The sequence below is a fragment of the Rhinoderma darwinii genome, chromosome 5, assembly GCF_050947455.1.
Source record: "Rhinoderma darwinii isolate aRhiDar2 chromosome 5, aRhiDar2.hap1, whole genome shotgun sequence".
Lineage (NCBI taxonomy): Eukaryota > Metazoa > Chordata > Amphibia > Anura > Rhinodermatidae > Rhinoderma > Rhinoderma darwinii.
The window spans coordinates 260,735,891-260,762,923 of record NC_134691.1 but is presented as its reverse complement, the minus strand read 5'-3'; the positions used below and the strand labels follow the sequence as shown (position 1 = coordinate 260,762,923).

Here is a 27,033-nt window from a genome sequence, read left to right as displayed (position 1 = left end):
AAATGGAAAAAAAAATGGCAGCCCCCATAGGGAAGAAAAAGTGTAAAAATAGAAAAAAGTAAAACACAAACACACAAATAAATATAAACGTTTTTAATAAAGCACTAACATCTTTAACATATTTTAAAAAAAATTGTGATGACACTGTTCCTTTAAGACTGCCATGGGTGGAATATTGAATATTAATCTGCTTCTACTTTAAAGCTTTAACCCCTTAATGACCAAGCTATTTTTTACGTTTTTCGATCGTTGCATTCCAAGAGCTATAACTTTTTTATTTTTGCGGGACAAGTTGTAATTTTTAATAGCACCATTTTGGGGTACATAGAATTTGTTGATTAACTTTTTTTGAGGGGGAATAGAAAAATAGGCGAAATTTTGTCAAAAGTTCTTGCGTCCTCAATCGACGCCATTTACCATGTGGTATAAATAACACAATAACTTTATTCAGTGGGTTGTTACGATTGCAACAATAACAAATTTGTATAGATTTTATGTTTTACTACTTTTACACAGTAAAAACACTTTATTTTTCAAAATTATTTGTTTTTGTGTCCCCATATTTGGAGAGCCGTAACTTTTTTATTTTTCCGCCAATGCAGTTGTATGAGGGCTTTTTTTGTGTCGATGCGACTTTTTGATCACTTTTTATCACATTTTTTTTAAGGCAGGATTCACAGAAAACAATTTTTCCATTGTTTTTTATTTTATTTTTACGGCGTTCACCATGCGGGTTACATATTGTAATAGCTTTATAGTTGGGGTCGTTACAGACGCGGTGATACCAAATATGTGGAACTTTTTTACTTTATTTTATTTTTTTTAATAATAAAGGGGAAAAAGTGGGTTTTTAATTAGTTTTTTCACTTTTTTTATTTTTTTACTTTCTGAAACTTTTTTTTAACTTTTTTTTACTAGTCCCACTAGGGGACTTCAATATGCGATCATCCGATACACTTTTATAATAATATGACCTAGCAGGCATTCACTACAGGCAGACCTGGGGGCCTTTATTAGGCCCCCGGCTGCCATCGGAGACACAGACACTCGGCGATCTTATCGCCGGGTGTCGGTGGGATGAGAGGGAGCTCCCTCTCTCCAAAACAACTAATCTGAGGGGTTACACGGGTGAGATCGATACGGATATCGACCTCACCCGTTCGAGCAGGGATCCCCCCAGCCCTCAGCTACCTCTGGTAGCTAAGAGCAGGGAGATTTAACGGCTCCCAGCTGTATTTATTTATTCTGATGTAGCGCCGTGAAAAGGCGTATGCATCAGAATAAAGCCCATTAGTGGTCGCCGTGAAAAGGCGTATTGGTGGTCACTAACGGGTTAAAGGAGTCGTCTAGTTTTTCAATTGAGGTATTAGGGAATTTTGAGTTAATAGAGGGGAAATCCTCATTCAGTATGATTAATTAATTAATTGGTTTCCCTCATGTTATTGTTTTGCCAATTTAATTTTAACTTTTATGGGCTTTAACCCCTTCCCCCTGCTGCCATTCTGGGCCCTAATGTCCAAGCCATTTTTTAGATTTTTCCATTGTCACATTCGAAGAGCTGTAACTTTTTTATTTTTGCGTCGGCATAGCTGTATAAGGTCTTGTTTTTTGCGGGACGACTTGCAGTTTTTATTGGTACCATTTGAGAGTAGATGCGACTTTTTGATCACTTTTTATCACATTTTTTTTAAGTCAGGATTAACAGAAAACAGCAATTTTTCCATTGTTTTTTATTTTATTTTTTACGGCGTTCACAGTGCGGGTTAAATAATGTAACAACTTTATAGTCGGGGTCGTCACGGATGCGGCGATACGAAATATGTGTAACTTTTTTGCTTTATTGTAGTTTTTTTTAATAGTAAAGCATTTTGTAAGGGGAAAAGCTGGGTTTTTCATTTTTTTTTTCACTTTTTTTTTTTATTAACTTTATTAAACTTTTTTTACTTTTTTACTAGTCCCACTAGGGGACTTCACTATCCTCCTATCGCTATTATAATACACTGCAATACTTTTGTATTGCAGTGTATTACTGCCTGTCCATTTAAAATGGACAGGCATCTGCTAGGTCATGCCTGCGGCATGATCTAGCAGGCATTCGCTGCAGGCAGACCTGGGGGTCTTTATTAGACCCCCGGCTGCCATAGAAGACACAGACACTCGGCGATTTTATCGCCGGGTGTCAGTGAGATGAGAGGGAGCTCCCTCCCTCTCTCCAAAACCACTCAGATGCGGTGCTCGCTATTGTGCACCGCATCTGAGGGGTTAAACAGGTGAGATCGATACTAATATCGATCTCACCCGGCAGAGCAGGGACGCCCCCAGCCCTCAGCTGCTTCTGCCAGCTGAGAGCAGGGAGATTTCACGGCTCCCTGCTCTGTTTACTTTATTCTACAGCAGCGACGTAGTTTGGCGGCGCTCTAGAATAAAGCCCACTAATGACCGCCGTAAAAAGACGTATCGGCGGTCATTAAGGGGTTAAATAAAGCCTCCAATAATGTACATGTACTTCATGGTAATTGCCTGGGCACAGGAGCTGGCGGTAATTGACAGCAGGCAATAATGCTTTTGCATACTAAGTATTTTAAAACATTATACAAGCGAATAAACAATCACAGCTTCAAGTGTCCTAGTGGGACGAAAAAAAAAAAAAAGTCAAAGTTTAAGATAGTTAGGTAAAAAAAAAAATGTTTTTGTTTAAAAATACTAAACAATAAAAAAAAATAGGGCACAAGTAGGATAGCGTTAACATAATATTTAAACTGCAAGTTGCATTGCGTAAAAAATTAAAAATAAACAAAAGATTGCAAATTTGCCTGTTTTACTCCATACCCCTCAAAAAAAATGTTGTATCCCAAAATGGTGCCACTGAAAACTAAAACTTGTCCTACAAAAAATAAGACACCGTACGGCTATATCGAGGAGGAAATAAAAAAAAGTTATGGCTCTCAGAATGTAGCGACATTGATCAAATCTAATAAGTATATAGTATTTGTTTATATTTAAAGTCACTTCCTAACCCCTTCTCGACATTTGATATAACTGTAGGTCATAGCCGGGAAGGGGGAGTAATATACAGCCGACACTTCCCTGTAACAAAGTGTTGGCTGTATTACAGCTGACAGACTACTCTAACGGCCAGTAGCGGAGATAACTCCAATCCTGGCCGGTCAATCACTTAGATGCCACGGTCAATAGTGATGGCGGCATATACGCCATTAGAAAAAGGGGGATCACTTCCTCTGCCCCTCTGCGATGCGATCGCAGGGTGCTAACGGTTGCCATGGCAACCTGGGGGGCCTAATAAAGTCCTTACTTCACAATATATAGGAATTGCAGTGTATTGTACCAGCAATCAAATGATCACTTGTTCAAGTCCCCTAATAGGGCTATGACAATTTCTAGAAACAGGTAAATAAAGTTTTTACAATGTACAATAAATTTTTAACTATGAAGAGTTCAAGAAATTACTTATTTACTTTTTTTCACTAGAGTAATGTAAAAAAATTAATAAATATAACATTATTTACCCCGCACTGTTACAAATTTACCTTCCAAATAAAATGGAATAAAAAGTGACAAAAATTGTATGTACCCAAAAATGGTACCAAAAAGAATTACAGATATCTATGCAAAAAAACAAAGCCCTCACACTGCTTCATCGACAGAAAATAAAACGTTATAGTTCTCACAATATTGCAACACAGTTTTTTTTGGTTTTTTTTAACAAATAGTTTTTTCTTTGTAAAAGGAGTGTATCATGAATAAAATGATATACATTTGGTATGGCCTTAATTTTGTTGATCCACAGAAAAAAGTTAACCTCGCTGTTTTTTTCCAATTCCAGCCCACAAATAATTTTTTTGTTTCTCAATACATTTATATGGTACATTAGATAGTGCCATTAAAAACTACAATTCATCCCACAAAAAGCAAGCCCACATACAGTAATGTTGCCGGAAAACTAAAAAAGTTTGGAAGGTGGGAAAGAAAGAACAAAAATAAAAAATGGATGCAGCGGCAAAGGGTTAAAGTAGTTGTTTATTACTCCTTAAAGAGGCTCTGTCACCACATTATAAGTGCCCTATCTTGTACATGATATGAACGGTGCTGTAATGTAGATTACAGCAGTGTTTTTTATTTAGAAAAACAATCATTTTTGACGGCGTAATGACCTATATTAGCTTTATGCTAATGAGTTTCTTAATGAACAACTGGGCGTGTTTTACTTTTTGGCCAAGTGGGCGTTGTACAGAGGCGTGTATGACGCTGACCAATCAGCGTCATACACTTCTCCCCATTCATTTACACAGCACATAGCGATATAGCTATATCGCTATTGTAAAGGATCTGCCAGGCACAGCTTCGGGGTTAACTCCCAGAACTAATCAGTCAGCACCTGAGAATACATCCCTGAGACTGACTCCTACTTCCACCATTCAGGCTGGCAGGCTTAGGAGTGGGAGAACCTATCGTAACCTGGCCAGACTCAGCTAGCTCCCGCCCTCGGTCTATTTAAGCCTGCACTTCCTGTCCCTCGGTGCTTGTGATTCTTTCCTTGTGGTTTCCTGGCCCAGCTACAGCTCCTGCTATTTTTGATCCTGCTCCATACAGACCCTGGCTTACCGACTACTCTTCTGCTTTTCGTTTTGTACCTCGCACACTCCTGGCTTGACTCGGCTCATTCACCACTCTGGTTGCTCACGGTGTTGCCGTGGGCAACGGCCCCTTTTTCTTGCTTGTTTTCCTTTGTATGTTTGTCGTGTTTGTCGTGCACTTACTGAGCGCAGGGACCGCCACCCAGTTGTACCCCGTCGCCTAGGGCGAGTCGTTGCAAGTAGGCAGGGACAGAGTGGCGGGTAGATTAGGGCTCACTTGTCCGTCTCCCTACCCCCTGCCATTACATAATCACAAGCCCATACCTAGTCTACCCCTGGTCCCTGACACCACTATGGATCCCCGTGAGACCCTGGCTCAGCAAATGCAGGGTCTCTCCCTACAGGTCCAGGCCCTGGCTCAGAGGGTCAACCAGCCTGATGCTACCCTGGTAGTTCCCCTCACCGCACCTCTTGAACCCCACCTCAAGTTGCCCGACCGGTTCTCAGGGGACCGGAGGGCTTTTCTCTCCTTTCGGGAGAGTTGTAGGCTTTACTTTCGTTTAAAGCCTCATTCCTCAGGTTCTGAGAGCCAGCGGGTGGGTATAATTATGTCCCTGCTCCAGGAAGGGCCCCAAGAGTGGGCCTTCTCCTTGGCTCCTGACGCCCCTGAACTTTCCTCCGTTGATTGTTTCTTTTCTGCTCTCGGACTTATTTATGACGAGACTGACAGAACTGCCTTTGCCGAGAGTCAGCTGGTGACCTTACGTCAGGGTAAGAGACCTGTTGAGGAGTATTGCTCTGACTTTCGGAAGTGGTGCGTAGCTTCTCGGTGGAATGACCCTGCCTTAAGGTGCCAGTTTAGGTTGGGTCTGTCGAATGCCCTGAAAGACCTGCTAGTTAGCTATCCCTCTTCTGACTCCCTAGACCAGGTTATGGCTTTAGCGGTACGACTTGACCGACGTCTCAGGGAACGACAACGTGAACGTTTATGTGTTTTCTCCTCCGACTCCCCCATGATGCCTCCCGAAGCTCCGTTGCTTCGTTCCTCCCCGAAAGATTCAGAGATACCTATTCAACTCGGGGCCTCCGTGTCCCCCCAACAACGTAGAGAATTCCGCAGGAAGAATGGTCTCTGCTTCTACTGTGGGGACGACAAGCATCAAGTGAAAAACTGTCCTAAGCATAAGATTGCAGCCAGAGAACTTCCGCGTCTAAGTGATCATCGGGGAGGTCACTTGGGCGCACAGGTATTTCCCGTAAATATGAAACGTACTAAGATCTTGCTTCCCTTTCAGGTCTCTTTTGGTGGTAGGTCTGCTACCGGCAGTGCCTTCGTGGATTCAGGGTCCTCTACTAATATCATGTCTGTGGAATTTGCTATGTCCCTTGCTATGCCTCTGATTGATTTGCCTAAACCTGTCCCGGTAGTGGGTATCGACTCCACTCCTCTTGCTAATGGTTATTTTACACAGCATACCCCTGTTTTTGAACTCCTTGTTGGCTCCATGCATTTGGAGCAATGCTCTGTACTGTTGATGCAGGGATTATCGTACGATTTGGTTCTAGGTCTTCCCTGGTTGCAGTTGCATAATCCCACGTTTGACTGGAATACTGGGGAGCTAACCAAATGGGGTAATGAATGTTGTACGTCATGTTTTTCTGTTAATTCTATTTCTCCCCCTAAGGAGGCGAATACGCTACCCGAGTTTGTTCAGGACTTCGCTGATGTTTTCTCTAGGGAGGCCTCCGAAGTGTTACCTCCTCATAGAGAATATGATTGCGCTATCGAATTGGTACCAGGAGCTAAGCTTCCTAAGGGTAGGATATTTAATCTTTCTTGTCCCGAACGTGAAGCTATGAGAGTGTATATCCAGGAATCCCTGGCCAAGGGTTACATTCGTCCCTCTTCTTCTCCGGTAGGTGCTGGCTGCTTCTTCGTGGGGAAGAAGGATGGTGGTCTTAGGCCATGCATTGACTACCGTAGCCTGAATAAGGTCACGGTAAGGAACCAGTATCCCCTTCCTTTGATTCCTGAAATCTTTAATCAGGTTCAGGGGGCCCAATGGTTTTCTAAATTGGATCTACGGGGGGCGTATAACCTTATTCGCATCAAAGAGGGGGATGAGTGGAAGACTGCGTTTAACACGCCTGAAGGCCATTTCGAATACCTCGTCATGCCCTTTGGGTTGTGTAATGCCCCTGCGGTCTTCCAGAATTTCATAAATGAGATTTTGAGAAATTACCTGGGGGTTTTTCTGGTAGTGTACCTTGATGACATACTGGTGTTTTCCAAGGACTGGTCCTCCCACATTGAGCATGTCAGGAAGGTGCTCCAGGTCCTTCGGGAAAACAAACTGTTTGCCAAAACCGAAAAATGTGTGTTTGGGGTACAGGAGATTCCATTTTTGGGTCAAATCCTCACTCCTCATGAATTACGCATGGACCCCGCCAAGGTTCAGGCTGTGGCGGAATGTGTCCAACCTGCCTCCCTGAAGGCGTTACAGTGTTTTTTGGGGTTCGCTAATTATTACAGGTGATTTATTGCTAACTTCTCGGTCATCGCTAAGCCCCTTACGGACCTCACTCGCAAAGGTGCTGATCTCCTCCACTGGCCTCCTGAGGCTGTCCAGGCTTTTGAGGTCCTTAAGAAGTGCTTTGTCTCGGCCCCGGTGCTGGTTCAGCCCAACCAAATGGAGCCATTTATCGTGGAAGTTGACGCATCTGAGGTGGGAGTGGGGGCTGTCTTGTCCCAGGGTACCAGGTCCCTCACCCATCTCCGCCCCTGTGCCTACTTCTCCAGGAAGTTTTTGCCAACTGAAAGTAACTATGATATTGGCAACCGCGAACTCTTAGCCATTAAATGGGCATTTGAAGAGTGGCGCCACTTCCTGGAGGGGGCTAGGCACCAGGTAACGGTCCTTACCGACCACAAGAATCTGGTTTTCCTAGAATCTGCCCGGAGGCTAAACCCGAGACAAGCTCGATGGGCATTATTTTTTACCAGATTCAATTTTTTGGTTACCTATAGGGCTGGGTCTAAAAATATTAAGGCTGATGCACTGTCGCGTAGCTTCATGGCCAGCCCTCCTTCGGAGGAAGATCCTGCTTGTATTTTGCCTCCAGGTATAATCATTTCCTCGATCGATTCTGATTTAGTCTCTGATATTGCTGCTGATCAAGGTGCAGCTCCCGGGAACCTTCCTGAGAACAAGCTGTTTGTTCCCCTGCAATTCCGGCTAAGGGTACTTAGGGAAAATCATGACTCCGCACTATCTGGCCATCCAGGCATCCTGGGTACCAAACACCTCATTACCAGAAATTATTGGTGGCCTGGGTTGCCTAAAGACGTTAAGGCCTACGTCGCCGCTTGTGAGGTTTGTGCTAGGTCCAAGACTCCCAGGTCCCGACCAGCGGGCTTACTGCGTTCGTTGCCCATTCCCCAGAGACCTTGGACACATATCTCCATGGATTTTATCACCGATTTGCCTCCATCCCAAGGCAAGTCGGTGGTGTGGGTGGTGGTGGACCGCTTCAGTAAGATGTGCCACTTTGTGCCCCTCAAGAAACTACCCAACGCCAAAACGTTGGCTACCTTGTTTGTCAAACACATCCTGCGTCTCCATGGGGTCCCTGTCAATATTGTTTCGGACAGAGGGGTACAATTTGTTTCATTGTTTTGGAGAGCCTTCTGTATGAAGTTGGGGATTGATCTGTCCTTCTCCTCTGCCTTCCATCCTGAAACCAATGGCCAAACGGAGAGGACTAATCAATCTCTAGAACAATACTTAAGGTGTTTTGTCTCTGACTGTCAATTTGATTGGGTCTCTTTCATTCCCCTCGCCGAATTTTCCCTTAATAACCGGGTCAGTAACTCGTCAGGGGTCTCTCCTTTTTTTTGTAATTTTGGGTTTAATCCACGGTTCTCCTCCGTTTCACCTGGTAGTTCCAACAATCCCGAGGTAGAGGTCGTTCATCGGGAACTGTGCACAGTCTGGGCCCAGGTTCAGAAAAACCTAGAGGTGTCCCAGAGCGTACAAAAAACTCAGGCTGATAAAAAACGTTCTGCTAACCCCCTGTTTATGGTCGGGGATCTGGTGTGGTTGTCGTCTAGGAACTTGCGTCTCAAGGTTCCGTCCAAGAAGTTTGCTCCCCGGTTTATTGGGCCGTATAAGGTCATTGAGGTCCTCAATCCTGTCTCCTTCCGGCTGGAGTTACCCCCGTCTTTTCGGATACACTACGTGTTTCATGCCTCCCTCCTCAAACGCTGCTCCCCGTCCTTGGCTCCCTCGAGGAGACCTCCTGTTCCCATCCTCACCCCTGAGGGGGTGGAATTCGAGGTGGCCAGGATTGTGGACAGCAAGATGGTCCAAGACTCCCTCCACTACCTGGTCCATTGGAGAGGATACGGGCCCGAGGAAAGGACTTGGGTACCCGCCCGGGATGTTCACGCTGGGGTATTGGTCAAGAGGTTCCACCTACGTTTCCCCAGTAATCCAGGTCCACTTAGAAAGGGTCCGGTGGCCCCTCATAAAAGGGGGGGTACTGTAAAGGATCTGCCAGGCACAGCTTCGGGGTTAACTCCCAGAACTAATCAGTCAGCACCTGAGAATACATCCCTGAGACTGACTCCTGCTTCCACCATTCAGGCCAGACTGGCCAGACTCAGCTAGCTCCTGCCCTCGGTCTATTTAAGCCTGCACTTCCTGTCCCTCGGTGCTTGTGATTCTTTCCTTGTGGTTTCCTGGCCCAGCTACAGCTCCTGCTATTTTTGATCCTGCTCCATACAGACCCTGGCTTACCGACTACTCTTCTGCTTTTCGTTTTGTACCTCGCACACTCCTGGCTTGACTCGGCTCGTTCACCACTCTGGTTGCTCACGGTGTTGCCCTGGGCAACGGCCCCTTTTTCTTGCTTGTGTTCCTTTGTATGTTTGTCGTGCACTTACTGAGCGCAGGGACCGCCGCCCAGTTGTACCCCGTCGCCTAGGGCGGGTCGTTGCAAGTAGGCAGGGACAGAGTGGCGGGTAGATTAGGGCTCACTTGTCCATCTCCCTACCCCCTGCCATTACAGCTATGTGCAGCCACATAAACACACTATAACGTTAGAGCAGTGTCCTGACAATGAATATACATTACCTCCAGCCAGGACGTGATGTGTATTCAGAATCCTGTCACTTCTGTAGCGTCTCTGTGATATTTACAGCAAGGCAAGCGTAATCTCGCGAGATTACGATATAACCTGTCATTTCAAACAAGATTACGCTTGCCTTGCTGTAAATATCACAGAGACACTGCGTCATACACTCCTCTGTACAACGCCCACTTGGCCAAAAAAAACAAAACACGCCCAGTTGTTCATTAAGAAACTCATTAGCATAAAGTTAATATAGGTCATAACTCCATCAAAAATTATCGTTTTTCTAAATATAAAACACTGCTGTCATCTACATTACAGCGCCGATCACATTATGTACAATATAGGGCACTTATAATGTGGTGACAGGGACTCTTTAACCGTTTCCCGACCGCTGGCTGTGTATATACGGCCGGCGGTCGGGCTCCTTAAAACCTGCGCCATAGACTATTTACGGTGCAGGTTTTAGCTTGCTGCCCGAGTTGCACTACTCGGGCGGCTGATTGTCAGGTCTCCGGCAGTCAGTGACTCCCGGGGACCCTGAGGAGGAGAAGAAGAAGCAGCTTCTAACTTCTCTGATCTCTTTTACACGGCGCTCAATGAGCGCTGTGTATATGAATAGCGGCAGTGCCACTGCCTCGATTGGTCCCGGTGATCATGTGACTTGTCACATGATTGCCGGGTGCTGTTAGTGGCAGGCTGCTGCTGGGTCTAACTAGACCCAGCACAGCCCTATTAGTGAAAATAGTCCCTATAAGAGGGCTGATTTTTCCCTGCTGTGCAGCCCCAGTTACAGTGGAAAAACATGGTGTAAATAAAGAAAGAAAAAAAAATAATGTCCCCCAAAGGTCTTTTCTGACCTTTCAGGGACAGACCATAATAATAAAAAAATAAAAGTAAAATAAAGTGCAAAAAAAAAAAGAATAATACATATAAAATACCCACCCAATAAAAACTTATTTGTGGGCTGAAATGGGCAAAAAAACCGATTACGCAATTTTTGGGGGGGTTTTGTTTTTACAGCGTTCATCAGGCGGTAAAAGCTACATATTCACTTTATTCTACAGGTTGATACGATTACAGCGATACCAAATTTATATGTTTCACCACTTTTAAAAAATACAACTATTTGCTATATATAGCAAATCCAAAGTCCAGCAGCACTGTCAATATGTGGATGCAAGCCCTGTGGAATTGACCAATGTCCCGTATATATATAACAAAAAAATCAGGCAGCACTTCGTAGAATTTCAGTGAACAGCAGTGGGGTACTTTATTACCACAGTGCAATGTTTCAACTCCTAATGTTGGAGCCTTTCTCAAGCCTTGTTTGCTTGAGAGGCTCCAACATTAGGATCTGAAATGTTTCACTAGGGTAATAAAGTACCCCACTTCTGTGCTGCCTGATTTTTTTGTTATATACATTGCTTTAGGAGAAAAATGGTAAAAGGTTGTTTTTGTTTTTTTTTAGCTTTTAATATATGTTTTTTATAAAAAACTTTATTTAACAGTTGTTTTACTCTTTTCTTATTAGTCGCCCTAGGGGACTTGAACCAGCGATTGGATCGCTTGCATGATATACTGCAATACAAATTTTTTGCAGTATACCGTATTACTGACAGTCTCCTTTGGAGCCCTGCCAAAGGCAATGCTTCAAAGGAGTACAATGATGGCAGACCCCCAGGCTGTCATGACAACCATCGTCACTGATCGATCCCATCGGGGGGGGCGCGACAGAGTGTTTGAGGGGGCGCCTCCCTGATTCTAACAATTTAAATGCTTAATTGATTGACTGCGGTATTTAAGGTGTTAAACATGCGGAATCAAAGTGATCTTTGATTCCACCAGTTGCAGTGAGGTGTCGGCTGTATAACACAGCCATCACTTGCTGAGTGTGGAGCGCACTTCCCCTTAACGGCTGTCACGTACACATACGTATGTCATAAAAAGGGAACAATGTTTGCCATAAATAAATGATCAAGTGAAGGGTTATGATATTTACTTATATAGTATGGCGCCACCTGGTATTCAAATTGTACTGCAATATGCACGGCCAGTTCTCTGCATAAGAATCCTCTGTTCACTGCAGAGCATCCAATAGAAATAGCTGAGGAGATTCCTTCTCAGATTGTTAGGATTGTAAAGCTCTGCATGAACTCAGCACATGCCCACTCATTCTTCATTGTTTTATTTAATTATATTTTTATTGGTTTATAATGGAGTGCATACTGTGTCCACACAGTATATATATATTCACTACTCTGAATTCCATATTCCCTATCTGCAGGCAAAGTAAAAAGGGAATATATTGTCAGCTGCCAGAGGGAGGAGAAGGCTGATTATACTCAGAGCCCGCCCCCAGCAGCACAGAGCAACACCAAGGGGCACACAGGGAAGCTAAAAAAAAAGATGCGAAACACATTATTTTAATACTAGAAACATGGCAAATTACTTTAAAGCAGCTATTCGGCTCTATTCACACGACATGGTCTGAGTGTCGGCCGATAAAAACGGCCGTTTTTCTCGGTAGTTTTGCATCTGTTCCGTTTCCGTTCCAGCGGTGTTTCCGTTTTTAAAGGCAGATTTTGACCCGTTTTGCATCCGCTTTTTTCCCTGTCTGATTTAAATATGGATGAATTTCATTTGTAAATTTTTTGCCACACACTTCCCTCTGTAAATAATGTCACACACTACCCTCTGTAGATACTGCCACGGCCCCCCTGTAGGTACTGCCACACAGCCCCCCCTGTAGATAGTGCCACAAAGCCCCCCTGTAGGTAGCGCCACACAGTCCCCCTGTAGGTAGTGCCACACAGCACCCGGTAGGTAGTGTCACACCGGCCACTGTAGGTAGTGCCACACAGCCCCCTGTAGGTAGTGCCACACAGCACCCTGTAGGTAGTGCCACACAGCCTCCTGGAGGTAGTGCCACACAGCCCCCTTGTAGGTAGATCCACACAGCGCCCTGTAGGTAGTGCCACACACCTCTTGGAGGTAGTGCCACACAGCCCCCTTGTAGATAGTGCCACACAGCCCCCTTGTAGGTAGTGCCACACAGCGCCCTGTAGGTAGTGCCACACAGCCTCCTGGAGGTAGTGCCACACAGCCCCCTTGTAGGTAGTGCCACACAGCGCCCTGTAGGTAGTGCCACACAGCCTCCTGGAGGTAGTGCCACACAGCCCCCTGACTATATACTTATGGCTTCTCAGCTTGTTTAGGAGAATATAGAGAGAATGATAATCACAGTGTCCCTCAGCATACAGAAATGGTATGGTCTTTAACTGGTCATGTGATGCTGTGCTGAAGCCTCCTGGGATTGATAGCCTAGCAGAGAGGAAAAGAAAGCTGGGGAAATCTAAGAATCAAGATGGAGGCTTTTTTAAAGCACTGACAAGGCGGCAGTTCAAAAAGTAAGTACAGTTTACATAAAAGAAGTTTAGAGTGGTATACAAATGATGTTAAGGAAGACCTCCAGTGGAAAACACAACTTTCTGCATTCCCCACCTGACTGGTGGGGAATGCAAAAAGTTGTGTTTTCCACTGGAGGTCTTCCTTAACCCCTTCCCTCTTTAGCCACTTTTGACCTTCCTGACCGAGCCTCATTTTTCAAATCTGACATGTGTCACTTTATGTGGTAATAACTCCGGAATGCTTTCACCTATCCAAGCGATTCTGAGATTGTTTTCTCGTGACACATTGGACTTTATGTTACTGGCAAAATTTGCTCGATATGTTCAGTATTTAATTGTGAAAAACACCAAAATTTAGCGAAAAATTGCAAAAATTAGCATTTTTCTCAATTTAAATGTATCTGCTTGTAAGACAGATGGTAATACCACCCAAAATTGTTTCTAATTAACATCACCCATATGTCTACTTTAGATTAGCATCGTTTTTTGAACATCCTTTTATTTTTCTATGACCTCACAAGGCTTAGAACTTTAGCAGCAATTTCTCACATTTTCAAGAAAATTTCAAAAGGCCATTTTTACAGGGGCCAGTTCAGTTGTGAAGTGGCTTTGAGGGCCTTATATATTAGAAACCCCCAAAAAGTCACCCCATTTTAAAAACTTCACCCCTCAAAGTATTCAAAACAGCATTTAGAAAATGTCTTAACCCTTTACACATGTCACAGGAATTAAAGCAATGTAGAGGTGAATTTTACAAATTTCATATTTTTTTGCAGAAATAAATTTTTTGTACAATTTTTTTTATAACACAGAAGGTTTTACCAGAGAAATGCAACTCAATATTTGTTGCCCAGTTTCTGCAGTTTTAGGAAATATCCCACATGTGGCCGTAGCGTGCTACTGGACTGAAGCACCGGCCTCAGAAGCAAAGGAGCACCTGGTGGATTTTGGGGCCTTATTTTTGTTAGAATAAATTTTAGGCACCATGTCAGGTTTGCGGTGCCAAAACAGTCAAAATCCCCCAAAAGTGACCCCATCTGGGAAACTACACACCTCAAGGAAATTATCTAGGGGTACAGTGAGCATTTTGACCGCACAGCTTTTTTACAGAAATTATTAGAAGTAGGCCATGAAAATTAAAATCAACATTTCTTCAAAGAAAATGTAGGTTTAGCGATTTTTTTTCTCATTTTCACAAAGACTAAAGGAGAAAAAGCACCGTAAAATTTGTAAAGCAATTTCTCCCGAGTAAAACAATACCCCACATGTGGTAATAACCGGTTGTTTGGAGACACGGCGAGGCTGAGAAGGGAAAGAGCGCTATTTGGCTTTTGGAGCTCAAGTTTAGCAGGAATGGTTTGTGGAGGCCATGTCACATTTACAAAGCCCCTGAGGGGACAAAACAGTGGAAACCCCCCACAAGTGAGCCCATTTCGGAAACTACGCCCATTGAGGAAATTATCTAGGGGTATAGTGAGCGTTTTGACCCAACAGGTTTTTTGCATAAATTATTGGAAATAGGCCCTGAAAATGACAATCTAAATTTTTTCAAAGAAAATGTAGGTTTAGCTAATTTTTTCACATTTCCACAAGGACTGAAGGAGAAAAAGCACCTTAAAATTTGTAAACCAATCTCTCCCGAGTAAAACAATGCCCCACATGTGGTAATAAACGGTTGTTTGGAGACACGGCAGGGCTGAGAAGGGAAAGAGCGCTATTTGGCTTTTGGAGCTCAAGTTTAGCAGGAATGGTTTGCGGAGGCCAGGTCACATTTACGAAGTCCCTGAGGAGACAAAACAGTGGAAACCCCCCACAAGTGACCCCATTTTGGAGACTACACCCATTGAGGAAATTATCTAGGGGTATAGTGAGCTCTTTGACCCCACAGGTTTTTTGCAGAAATTATTGGAAGTAGGCCCTGAAAATAAAAATCAACATTTTTTCAAAGAAAATGTAGGTTTAGCTTATTTTTACTCATTTCCACAAGGACTGAAGGAGAAAAAGCACCACAAAATTTGTAAAGCAATTTCTCCCGAGTAAAACAATGCCCCACATGTGGTAATAAACGGCTGTTTGGAGACACGGCTTGGCTTAGAAGGGAAAGAGCGCTATTTGGCTTTTGGAGATCACATTGTGCAGGAATGGTTTGCGGCGGCCATGTCACATTTGCAAAGCCCCTGAGGGGAAAAAACAATGAAAACGCCCAAAAAGTGACACCATTTAGGAAACTACACCTCTTGAGGAATTCATCTAGGGGCGTAGTGAGCATTTTGACCCCACAGATGTTTCATAGAATTTATTAGAATTGGGCAGTGAAAATAAAAACAATCCTTTTTCTTCAATAAGACGTAGCTTTAGCGCAAATTTTTTCATTTTCGCAACAAATAAAGGAAAAAAAGAACCCAACATTTGTAAAGCAATTTCTACCGAGTACGGCAATACCCCATATGTGGTCATAAACTGCTGTTTGGGCACACGGCAGGGCTCAGAAGGGAAGGACCGCCATTTGGAGTGCAGATGTTTCTGGATTGGTTTCTGGGCGCCTGTGGGCCCAAAACAGTGGAAACTCCCCAGAAGTGACCCCTATTTGGAAACTACACCCCTCAATGCTTTTACCTACGGGTGTAGTGAGCATGTTAACCCTGCAGGTGTTTTGTAGAAATTAGTGTGAACTCGATGTTGCAGAGTGAAAATGGGATTTTTTCCACAGATATGTGGACAATATGTGGTGCCCAGCTTGTGCCACCATAACGAGACAGCTCTCTAATTATTATGCTGGGTTTCCTGGTTTTAGAAACACCGTACATGTGGCCCTAATCTCTTGCCTGGACAGTCGACCAGGCTCAGGAGTGAAAGGGTACCATGTAAAATTGAGGCCTAATTTGGCGATTTACAAAGTATTGGTTCACAACTGCAGAGGCTCAGATGTGAAATAATAAAAATAAACCCCTGGGAAGTGACCCCACTATGGAAACTGCACCCCTCAAGGCATTTATTAAGGGGTGTAGTGAGCATTTTCACCCCACAGATCTTTTCCATAAATGAATGCGCTGTGGATGGTGCAAATTAAAAATTTATATTTTTCCCTAGATATGCCATTCAGTGGCAAATATGTCGTGCCCAGCTTATGCCACTGGAGACACACACCCCAAAAATTGCTAAAAGGGTTCTCCCGGGTATGACGATGCCATATATGTGGAAGGAAACTGCTGTTTGGGCACGCTGTAGGGTTCAGATGGGAGGAAATGCCATTTGGCTTTTGGAGCGTGGATTTTGCTTGGTAGTAGTTTTGTTTGGAGTCTTACTGGTGTTTCCGTTTATAATGTAGGGCATATGTAAGCCGGGCGGAGTATATAAGGGGCATAGTCAGGTGGTATAATAACGGGGTAAAAAAAAACAATAAAATAATCCATAGATGTGTGTTACGCTGTGAAGCAATCCTTTCCGCACAGGCCGGTGTCGCACTAATAAATGGTGTAATTTCTTATCCCCCTTTTGGTCCACACTCCGCGCCTTTGTAGTTTGGGGAATTTTGCTGGGAAAGTGTTGTCCTGGTATAGTACGGGCACCGTCGCTTCCAGCGGATATGTTTGGGCCCTCCCCTTCCTGGTTCCCTAATTTTAGGTCCTTGAAAAATCGCCTCTTCAAACAGAAGAAATGTTCCCCTCGGGCACAACTGCATATTTTTTTATTTCCTGACTTATTGGAGCCATAACTAATTTTATTTTTCATAGACGTAGTGGTATGAGGGCTGGTTTGTTGCGGGACGAGCTGTAGTTATTATTGGTACCATTTTGGGGTACATGCGACTTTTTGATCACCTTTTATCCTATTTTTTGGGATGCCAGGTAAACAAAAAAACGCAATTCTGGCACAGCTTTTTTCGTTTTTTTTTATACAGCGTTCACCATGCGTTATAAATTACATGTTAACTTTATTCTGCGGGTCAGTACGATTCCGGCGATACCTAATTTATAGGACTTTTTTATGTTTTCCAACTTTTTGCACAATAAAATTACTTTTGTAAAAAGAATGTATTTTTTCTGTCGCCAAGTTGTGAGAACCATAACTTTTTATATTTTTTGTCGACGGAGCTGTATGAGGGCTTGTTTTTTGCGGGACGAGCTATAGTTTTTATAGGTACCATTTTTGGATACGTGCGACTTTTTGATCACTTTTTATTCTAATATTTGTAGGGCAAAGTGACCAAAAAACAGAAGCTCTGGTAACGTTTTTTATGGTTTTTTTTTACGCTGTTCACCGCGTGCAATAAATAATATCATATTTTGATACCTCCGGTCGTTACGGTCGTGGCGATACCAAATACATATGGTTTATTATTATTTTTCAATAATAAAGGACTTGATAAGAGTAAAAGGGGGATTGTGTTTTATTTGATTACTTGAAACTTTTACTGTTTTCAAACTTTTATTTTGTGCACTTTTTTTTACACTTTTTTATACTTTTTTTACACTTTTTCTCAAGTCCCACTAGGGGACTTGAAGTTCCAACGGTCAGATTTTTTTTTTTCTAATACATTGCACTACCTATGTAGTGCAATGTATTAGATCTGTCAGTCATTCACTGACAGCAAGCCGATTAGGCTTTGCCTCCCGGCGGGGCCTAAATCGGCTTCCGTAATGGCAGAGCAGGAGACCATTGTGTCTCCTGTTGCCATAACAGCAGTCGCCAGTCCCGATTGCCTGTCAGGGCTGGCGATCTGCTAGTAACCGCTACGATGCAGCAATCGCTTTCGATTGCTGCATCGAAGGGGTTAATGGCAGGGATCGGAGCTAGCTCCGGTTCCTGCCGTTACAGGTGGATGTCAGCTGTACAGTACAGCTGACTTCCACCGCTGATGACGCCGGATCAGCTCCTGACCCGGCGCCATCTTGCCGACAGCTACGGAAGCCGATCAGGCTCCGCCGCCGGGCGGATCTTGACCGTCTTCGGTGCTAGGCAGACCGGGAGGCCAGTATTAGGCCTCCGGTTGCCATTGCAGCCACCGGAACCCCGGCAATTTCATTACTGGGGTTCCGATGAGCTGCAAACACCTTAAGTGCAGCGATCGCGTTTGAGCGCTGCACTTAAGGGGTTAATGGCGGGGATCGAAGCTAATTTCGGTCCCCGCCGTTACAGCCGGATGTCAGCTGTAAGATACAGCTGAGATCCGGTGATGATGGGACCGGCTCAGCTTCTGAGCCGGTCCCAAACATTTGGCGTACATGTACGGCAAGATGCGGGAAGTCAGTACTTTCCATGACGTACATGTACGGCAAATGTCGGGAAGGGGTTAACATCATTTGTGATTTCGGAAGGAATTCAACAAACTAAGGCCTCATGCACACGACCGTATTTTTGCCCACCCGTAAATACTGGCGTAAATACGGGTCCTTGGTCACACGTATTCGACCCGTATTGCACCAGTATTTACGGACCCGTGCCCGTAAATACGGGTCCAGTGTCACCCGTATTCCACCCGTATTTACGGGCACGTTTTTGGCTGCAGAATTACACTGCACTAATCGGCAGCCCTTCTCTCTATCAGTGCAGGATAGAGAGAAGGGACAGCCCTTTCCGTAATAAAAGTTAAAGAAATTCATACTTACCCGGCCGTTGTCTTGGTGACGCGTCCCTCTCTTCACATCCAGCCCGACCTCCCTGGATGACGCAGCAGTCCATGTGACCGCTGCAGCCAGTGATTGGCCTGTGATTGGCTGCAGCGGTCACATGGGCTGTAATGTCATCCCAGGGGGCCGGACTGGAGGAAGAAGCAGGGAGTTCTGGGTAAGTATGAACGTCTTTTTTTTTTTTTACAGCTTTATCTATATTGTGATCGGTAGCCACTGTCCAGGGTGCTGAAACCGTTACTGCCGATCGTTTAACACTTTCAGCACCCTGTACTGTGACTATTTACTGACGTCGCCTAGCAACGCTCCCGTAATTACGGGTGCACACACATAGTCACCCGTAATTACGGGAGCCCCATAGACTTCTATGGGCTGCCCGTGCCGTAATTACGGCCTGAAATAGGACATGTTCTATCTTTTTCAACGGCACGGGCACCTTCCCGTAAGCATACGGGGAGGTACCCGTGGCCAATAGAAGTCTATGGGCCCATAATTACGGGCCGTAATTACGGCTCGTAATTACGGGAGTTTTTACGTTCGTGTGCATGGGGCCTAAGGAGATTTACAGTTGTAAGAGGCACTATTCTCTTCAATTATCCTCATCCTTCTATAACAACTTCCTCAAACCTCCGCAGTCATACTATGCTCCTCAAGGACTATCAAGTCATTCATTTAAATCTGCCTCCGTTAGCAAACTTGTGTCAAGCAACTACATTTTCTATATAAAATAAACTCAACTAAACTGGATTATCAAGAGGAGACAAGATTTATCCTAACAACTCTTTCACATTTCTGGCCTCCTAGTAGGATCAGTACTAACTAGCCAATGCACATAGTAAATGTTTATTGATATAGAAAGTTAGTACTAAACTTCCAGTCTTGGGGAAATGATAATGGATAAGGCACAATATATATCTGGTCGTAGAACCAAAAACCCACAACAGCTTAGTTTATACGTATTGACACAAGATCGAACACAAGAATATCCTAAATGACTACAGTTTGTATATTTTTAGATGGATGTTAGTGTTTATGGCCACCATTTTAGACATACTATGAATATACATAAAGAGTTGAATAGCTATTTGTTTTTTGCCCCAGCAGAGGAAATAAGGAATTGCAAACCGATTTCCCATCCCCGGCGATAAATGCTAATGAAAGGGGAGGGTCCGGACTCCTCCTATCGGCACCTGTTTTGTCAAAACCAGATAACCTCTTCAAATTAGATATGGATTTATGTTTATATCTTTTTTTAGTATGATATTGATCACATAAATTTTTTTATCGTTTAAAATTACCCTGTATACACTGTAATAACTATAGATTTTTCAGTATAGGAACAGCAGAAAAGTACACGTGGGAATTATTATTATTCATTTTTAATACTTATGTTCATTGACAAGCATCTCCAGGAAATGTATACTGTACATGGACATAGTGTCCCCTGTGACTTTAGTATGTTACTTTTCATATGTTTATTGCAGGCAATGAAAGAGGCTTTAGCAGATCTCCCTGAATGGTACGGTGTTAAAAGCATGCAGGCTAACTGGATTGGCAACTGCACTGGCTGCTTTTTTGACTGCATGTTGAAGGTAATTGATAACATATTTGGTATATGATGTAATGTTCTTTCTCGTGTCCTTATTCCAATTATCTTATATGAGACAGGCTGGTTGTTATGCATGTAAGGGCTAAAGCATACAAACTATTATATGGGGAGGTCAGCCCTAACAACCAGATTACTCAGGTCTTCAGCTCAAGACCGGACTGACACAGAACAGAAGAGGACAAGATAACTTGTCTATCAAGCCAAATCAAAGCCGACCTTCCTCTAGTTCTTGCCATATTTATAGTCATTTTGTAAACATACATTTAAGTACAGTCTCTCTAGATGGAAGACTTTATTCAATAAAAGTATTAGCTTGTAAATACAATTTCATTTGACTGTATTCTAAGAATTGATGTGTAGCAATTCTGCTTTTGTGTACTAGTAATTTAAAGGGGTTTTCCAGTCCCTAAAAATTGATGGCCTATCCTCAGAATAGGCCATCAATAGCTGATCTGTCGGGGTCCGACTCCTGGGACCCCCGCCAATCAGCTGTTTTGAAGGGGTGCTTCGCTTGTATGAGCGCTGCTTCCCCTTCATTTATACTTGCTCACTGTGAATTGTCGACACAGATGTAGCGGCAATTAAGGGTATGTGCACACACACTAATTACGTCCGTAATTGACGGACGTATTTCGGGCGCAAGTCCCGGACCGAACACAGTGCAGGGAGCCGGGCTCCTAGCATCATACTTATGTACGATGCTAGGAGTCTCTGCCTCTCTGCAGGACAACTGTCACGTACTGAAAACATGATTACAGTAAGGGACAGTTGTCCTGCAGCGAGGCAGGGACTCCTAGCATCGTACATAAGTATGATGCTAGGAGCCCGGCTCCCTGCACTGTGTTCGGTCCGGGACTTGCGCCCGAAATACGTCCGTCAATTACGGACGTAATTAGTGTGTGTGCACATACCCTAACAGTAATGCAGCCTTCTCCCATTCACTTCAATGGGGGTAGGCTGCAATATTGTGAATCGCCGCTACTCCTGGAGGATAGGCCATGAATTTTTAGAGACTGGAAAATCTCTTTAAGCAATTTCAAGTCTTGCCAACGATGTCATTTTGCTTTGTTTTTACCAGAAATGGGCCGACAGCTGGACAATGGCTTGTATATATTACATAAATATTTATTCAGCCACATTGGTATAGCTTTGGCACTGTTTTATTTTTATTTTGTTTTACTAGGCTGTGTGCCCTTACTCCTACAGGTTTAGGAATAACGTAACAAAAAGTTAAGCACTGATATGTTAGAATTTTACTTATCACTTATTAATACCACCGTACAAGGCCTAAATAATATCTCCACACCATGACCACATAAAACGACATCAGACCAATATAATCAATAATATTGCTATACAGTGGTCAACTACCAGTCCTACAGGCCTCTTCTGACCTATGCAGTCACATGAAGTCTGCGGCATGGTGCAGGCAATCGTGATGAGGTCACTACATCGCGCCAGTCTGCATCGGAGGGAATCACAAAGTGAATGAAGGATCAGGAAGCTGAAAGCTCCCTGATCCACCTTTGTATTTTAACTGTATCTGTGTCCTAAGGATGCAGATACAGTTGAAAGTGGTGCTGAGCAGTCCGGTCCTTGTGAGTACCCAGGCCCCGTATCGGAAGCTACAGCAGTAGTTGCACCACTGCCATCTACTACACATTGCCACTCGATGCTCCGTTTAATAATAGCAGCATACAGCAGTTTTGTATTGCAGGGGACTGGAGCTCTGGTTTAAACATGACAATAAGTATGTTTTGTCTTATCTTTTCATAGGTGGACAATGTTGAAACTGGAGAAAAAATTTCTGCCTATGCCTTTAACCCAGAGGCCATTTATGGTGCATCTCATATCACTATATTACCAAGCTACAGATTACTGTATGGGGACAGCAGGGTAAAAGGAGCTCTACAAGAAGCATTGGCATCTGGCAAAGGTGAGATATTGATTATTTTGGATCGTTATACCTACATAATGCAGGGGCATTAAATTATAAGATCTCAAATAACACTACAGGCAGGTGTATTGAATGGGTTCACCACAGAGTGGCGGCTTCCTATTTGTAGCACACTAGGAGTAGGTTTTATTTTTAGCCCAAAAATATAATAAGTATAAAACTTTCAATACATGTTGTAAAACTCTCAATAAAAAGTCATTAGCAACTGTACAAAATCAGATGAATACCTTATTCAAACGAGCGTGTGCCGATCTGCGCCCACAAAAAATGGAATGTTTTCATGCATGATTGTCTTTGTTGCATCAGTGTGTCATACATTTTTCTCTATGGATTTAGAAAAGCTCATGTACTTGAAATGTGTAGTTGTCCCAATACTTTTGTCCATATAGCGTATTTACAAGCAGGCATTAGTGACATAAGCTTAAAGAGAACCTTTCACCTCCCCATACATGTGCAGCATGTAATAGGCAAGGCTTCACAAACAGTCTCACTTGAAATAATTTTTCGAACTTCCTGTTATTTACATATCGGTGCCATTATATTTAGCGCCCAATATGTAAATAAGCCCCTGAACTGTCAATGGGGCGTTTCTATCTAACTAAAGGGCAAGATGTCTTCGCTCTGACACTTTCCAATCAGCTACAAACAGTGTCAGGACGGCTTGCGCTGTGCTCCCACCCGTGAGAACACACACAGACTGATGGTTTCTATCAGTCTGTGTGTGTTCTTGCGGGAGGGAACACAGCGCAAGCAGTCCTGACACTGTCCGTAGCTGATTGTACAGTTTCAGAGAGAAGACATCACGCCGCCTGGCCATTTAGTTAGATAGAATAAGGGGCTTATTTACGTATCGGGCGCCAAATATAACGGCACCGATATGTAAATAATGGAGGAAGATAGGAGAAAAATGTAAAGTGAGATCGTGTTTGTGAAGCCCTGCCTATTACATGCTGCACATGTATGGGCAGGTGAAAGGTTCTCTTTAAATTTTTAATAGTTGTTGCGCGGGTGGCTTTTTTTCACAATGTACCAGGTGTCTTCTTTCAGAAAATATGGGTATGGGCTAATGATATCATTGTTTTAATTTTTTATTTATTTATATATTTCTTTTATATTATTATTATTATTATTATTATTATAATTTAGGGTTTTTTGTATTTGTCAAAAGTGTGAAAATTGTCCCGGCAGCAGTATTTGTCACCTATCCATTGGATATATGATAATTGTGAGATCAGTGGTGGTCCGAACGCTGGGACCCTAAGGCCCCATGCACACAACCATTGAATTTTTCCGTAATTACTGTCCATAATTACAGACCAATTCACTTCTATTCACCATGGACACCTTCCTGTATATTTGCGGGAAGGTGTCTGGGCCGTAGAATGCCTCTGCAAAAGATAGGACATGTCCTATCTTTTTCTTTTTACCGACCGTGCTCCCATACTTTGTATGGGATCACGGGCCGAAAATGCTGGTGGCTGTCCGCGGCCGGCCGTGCCAGAAATCGCGGACTGTGACTACGGGCACGACTGTGTGCATGAGGCCTTGATTGCTAGAGTGCAGCTCTCGCCTGTTTCTGACTCTCCCATAGAGTTTGAATAAAGTGCTGCATGGTCAAACACTGCCCCATTCAAACTGCTCCTTGCCATAGTTGTGTGGCTTGGCCGGCATATAACTAATCTAATATTTATTATCAAATGGATAGCTGATGTTTTTGGGCCGGAGTACCCCTTCAGGTATAAGTTGCCCATGTGGTCTTTTCTCTTTTGTTTTCAAGTAAGTCATTTGCTAATTACAAGATGAATAAACCTTAATGATTTTTACATTGTACATGTCACACAAAATGACGGTCCACTGTTGATACTTTTGTATGTTTTGTTTCAGATTGTCTCACTCGTGTTTCAGTGGTAAATCTGTTCACTAAACAAGAGCTCCCAGTTATCATATCCGCAAAATGTGAGTTTGAGGAATACCTTGATTGTACAATTGGTAAGTTAATGGAATGTGGCCTGAAACTCTGGTCAATAAAGCTTTATTTTGTTTGTTAATCTTTATTTGTTAATGAATATTATAAGAATAATGTTTGTTGGTTAACATCTTCTGCTTCACTGGATGTGCAGCATAAATTCCATACTGGGGGAGATTTATAAAATGCAGTGCAAATAAAAACTAGTGGTATGCCTTATAGTTACCAGTCATTCTAAAGCCCTCATTATTGTAATGCATGTTCGCATTAAAATAATAATTTGGTTACTCTGTGGGTGTGCGGAGCAATTTTTTTATTCTTGATATTTTTTGCCTTCCCAACACTATAATTCCTACTTGCAGGAATTCCAAGTACAAATTTGGAAGATGCCACGTTGGCCGATACATTGGGTCTTTCCTATGCCAGGGTTACAGAAACACTTAAAGATGGTACAGAGAGATTAATCAATTCAGCACAGGTATGTGTATGAATGTTTTGTCTTAGAATTAGAAATTCAATATTCCTAATAATGAACCCTTGCCTATCTATTATTTCCTGGAGTTTAAGTTCATTTAACATGACCAGTAGCCCTATGCCACATAACCCCAGTATTTTTTATTCATCTGATCTCTGCTGCCTGCCCTTCTAGCTTATTCAGTGACCGGACTCCATTTTGCTACTTCCTGATGAATAATTAACGTGACCACAGTTATTGTATCTATTACACACATAAGGCGGCTGCAGTTAGAAAAGGGATTGTCCAGTTAGATTCCTGCTCTGGGTGCAGGGGCGTAACTAGTAAACACTGGGCCCCATAGCAAACGTTTGACTGGGCCCCCCCTTCCCTCCCCTGGGTGCCAAACACAGCCCCCCATTGTACATAGCGCCCCCTGTAGCTAGTGCCATACAGCCCCCTGTAGCTAGTGCCATACAGCCCCCCATAGATTGTGCCTTACAGTCCCCCTGTATATTCTGCCATACAACCCAGCTTGTAAACAGTGCTATACAGCCACCCCTGTAGATAGTGTCACACTCCCTTGTAGATAGTGCTACACAGCCCCCCTGTAGATAGTGGCCTTCAACTTCCCCTTGTAGATAGTGCCCTCCACGTTCCCCTTGTAGATAGTGCCACCCACCTCCCCTTGTAGACAGTGCCATACAGCCCCCATTTCCTCCTTGTAGATAGTGCCATACAGCCCCCATCTATCCCGTGAAGACTGTGCCATATAGCCCCCACCTCCCCCTTGTAGACAGTGCCATACAGCTCCCCACCTCCCCCTTGTAGACAGTGCCCCCCACTTCTCTCTTGTAGGGAGTGCCATATAGCCCCCCCCCACCCCGCCCCCCTTGTAGACAATGCCCCCCAAACAGATAAAACAAAACAATTATACTCACTTAGGCCCGGTTCCCGTGACGAACGGAGCTGCTCCACAACGCCGATGGAATCCTTGCGTAGGCCGGTGTGATCCAGTGACTAGGCCTGTAGCCTACTAAATAGCAGAGCAAGGAGATACCTCCCTGCTCTGCCTTAGTGTTCAATAGTATCTGCATCCTAAGGACGCAGATACTATTGAATCTAGCGTCGCTATCACTGTAGCAGCCATAGCGGCTGCTTGCAACGCCACCGGGCATGGGTGGGCCCGGGCCCCGTATCTTAACGGATTGAAAGCTTTGTAAATGGACCTTTACTTGGCCTCAGTGATCCTGATTATAGAGTTCAGCTCTTAACTACCAAACCATCTCAGAAAATTGATAGCATGTACTGTAAATATTAGAGTTTATAAACAGAAAATTATCCAATATAAAATCAAATAATCAGAGGTTATTTTAATGGAAGTTGTTTTGTATTATAATGCCTGATCATCGCAATGACTGTTTCTAAGTTGCATTATATTTGAATCACAAGTGCTTTAATTTAATAAACTGTAATGTTTAGTTTACAGGACTGTCAAGACATGATGCCTTCGATGCTATAACCAATCAAGCTCAGGATGAAGGGGTTGGCGGTCATCTGACCAGTTCCAAACTGAGAGACTGGTTGATTTCAAGACAGCGTTACTGGGGCACTCCTATACCCATTATCCACTGTTCTTCCTGTGGCACAGTCCCTGTGCCTTATGATGACCTACCAGTAGTCTTGCCTACAGTGTCTACCTTCACAGGGAAGGGATTATCTCCCTTATCAACAATTTCAGACTGGATAAACTGCAAATGTCCAAGGTAAGAAATACATTGTAAAAGCAGAACCTTTGGAAAATATAAATAAAATAATTCCTCTTCATAAGGGACAGTTATCTGGTATTACCCTTATTATCAAAGTGTTACCACCAAGATTAGATGGCCATCATAGTTTATCTAATTATATTTCTCCAAAATTGCTTAAAGGGAGTGTGTCATCAGAAAAGTATTATTGTTTAGATCAAGTTTTTATGTTAAACATATTTTTAAAGAATTTGGGGATTTTTTTGAACATTTTTAATGTCATTATTTATTTTAAAAAAAATATTCCTAAAATCTTGCAGTTTTTACTCTGGCCACTGAGCCTCACAATAGGCTGACACTTGCTGTTCTGTAGAGATCACTTCTCAGCAGTCATCTCCTTATCATCACAGGCAGGATTACATTGAAAGGTAACACCTTTTAATAGATAACACAGGATCCACCATTGACAATAGGTAATGGTCACAGTTCCCCTCCAATCCCCTCCTGCACAATGACCTCTGCACAGGTCAC

The 27,033-nt window shown here is 43.4% G+C and overlaps 1 protein-coding gene across 2 annotated transcripts in view; it reads left to right on the top strand.

Annotated features, from left to right (window-relative positions):
* LARS2 (leucyl-tRNA synthetase 2, mitochondrial) overlaps positions 1-27,033 on the top strand; it is a 243,775-nt gene that overhangs the window by 140,990 nt on the left and 75,752 nt on the right. For both annotated transcript variants that reach the window (XM_075828588.1, XM_075828589.1), the window contains exons 8-12: positions 20,253-20,360; positions 22,154-22,313; positions 24,219-24,323; positions 24,663-24,778; positions 26,237-26,520. In XM_075828588.1, coding sequence (XP_075684703.1) covers positions 20,253-20,360; positions 22,154-22,313; positions 24,219-24,323; positions 24,663-24,778; positions 26,237-26,520 — 773 coding nt within the window. The remainder of the gene's footprint in view (positions 1-20,252; positions 20,361-22,153; positions 22,314-24,218; positions 24,324-24,662; positions 24,779-26,236; positions 26,521-27,033) is intronic.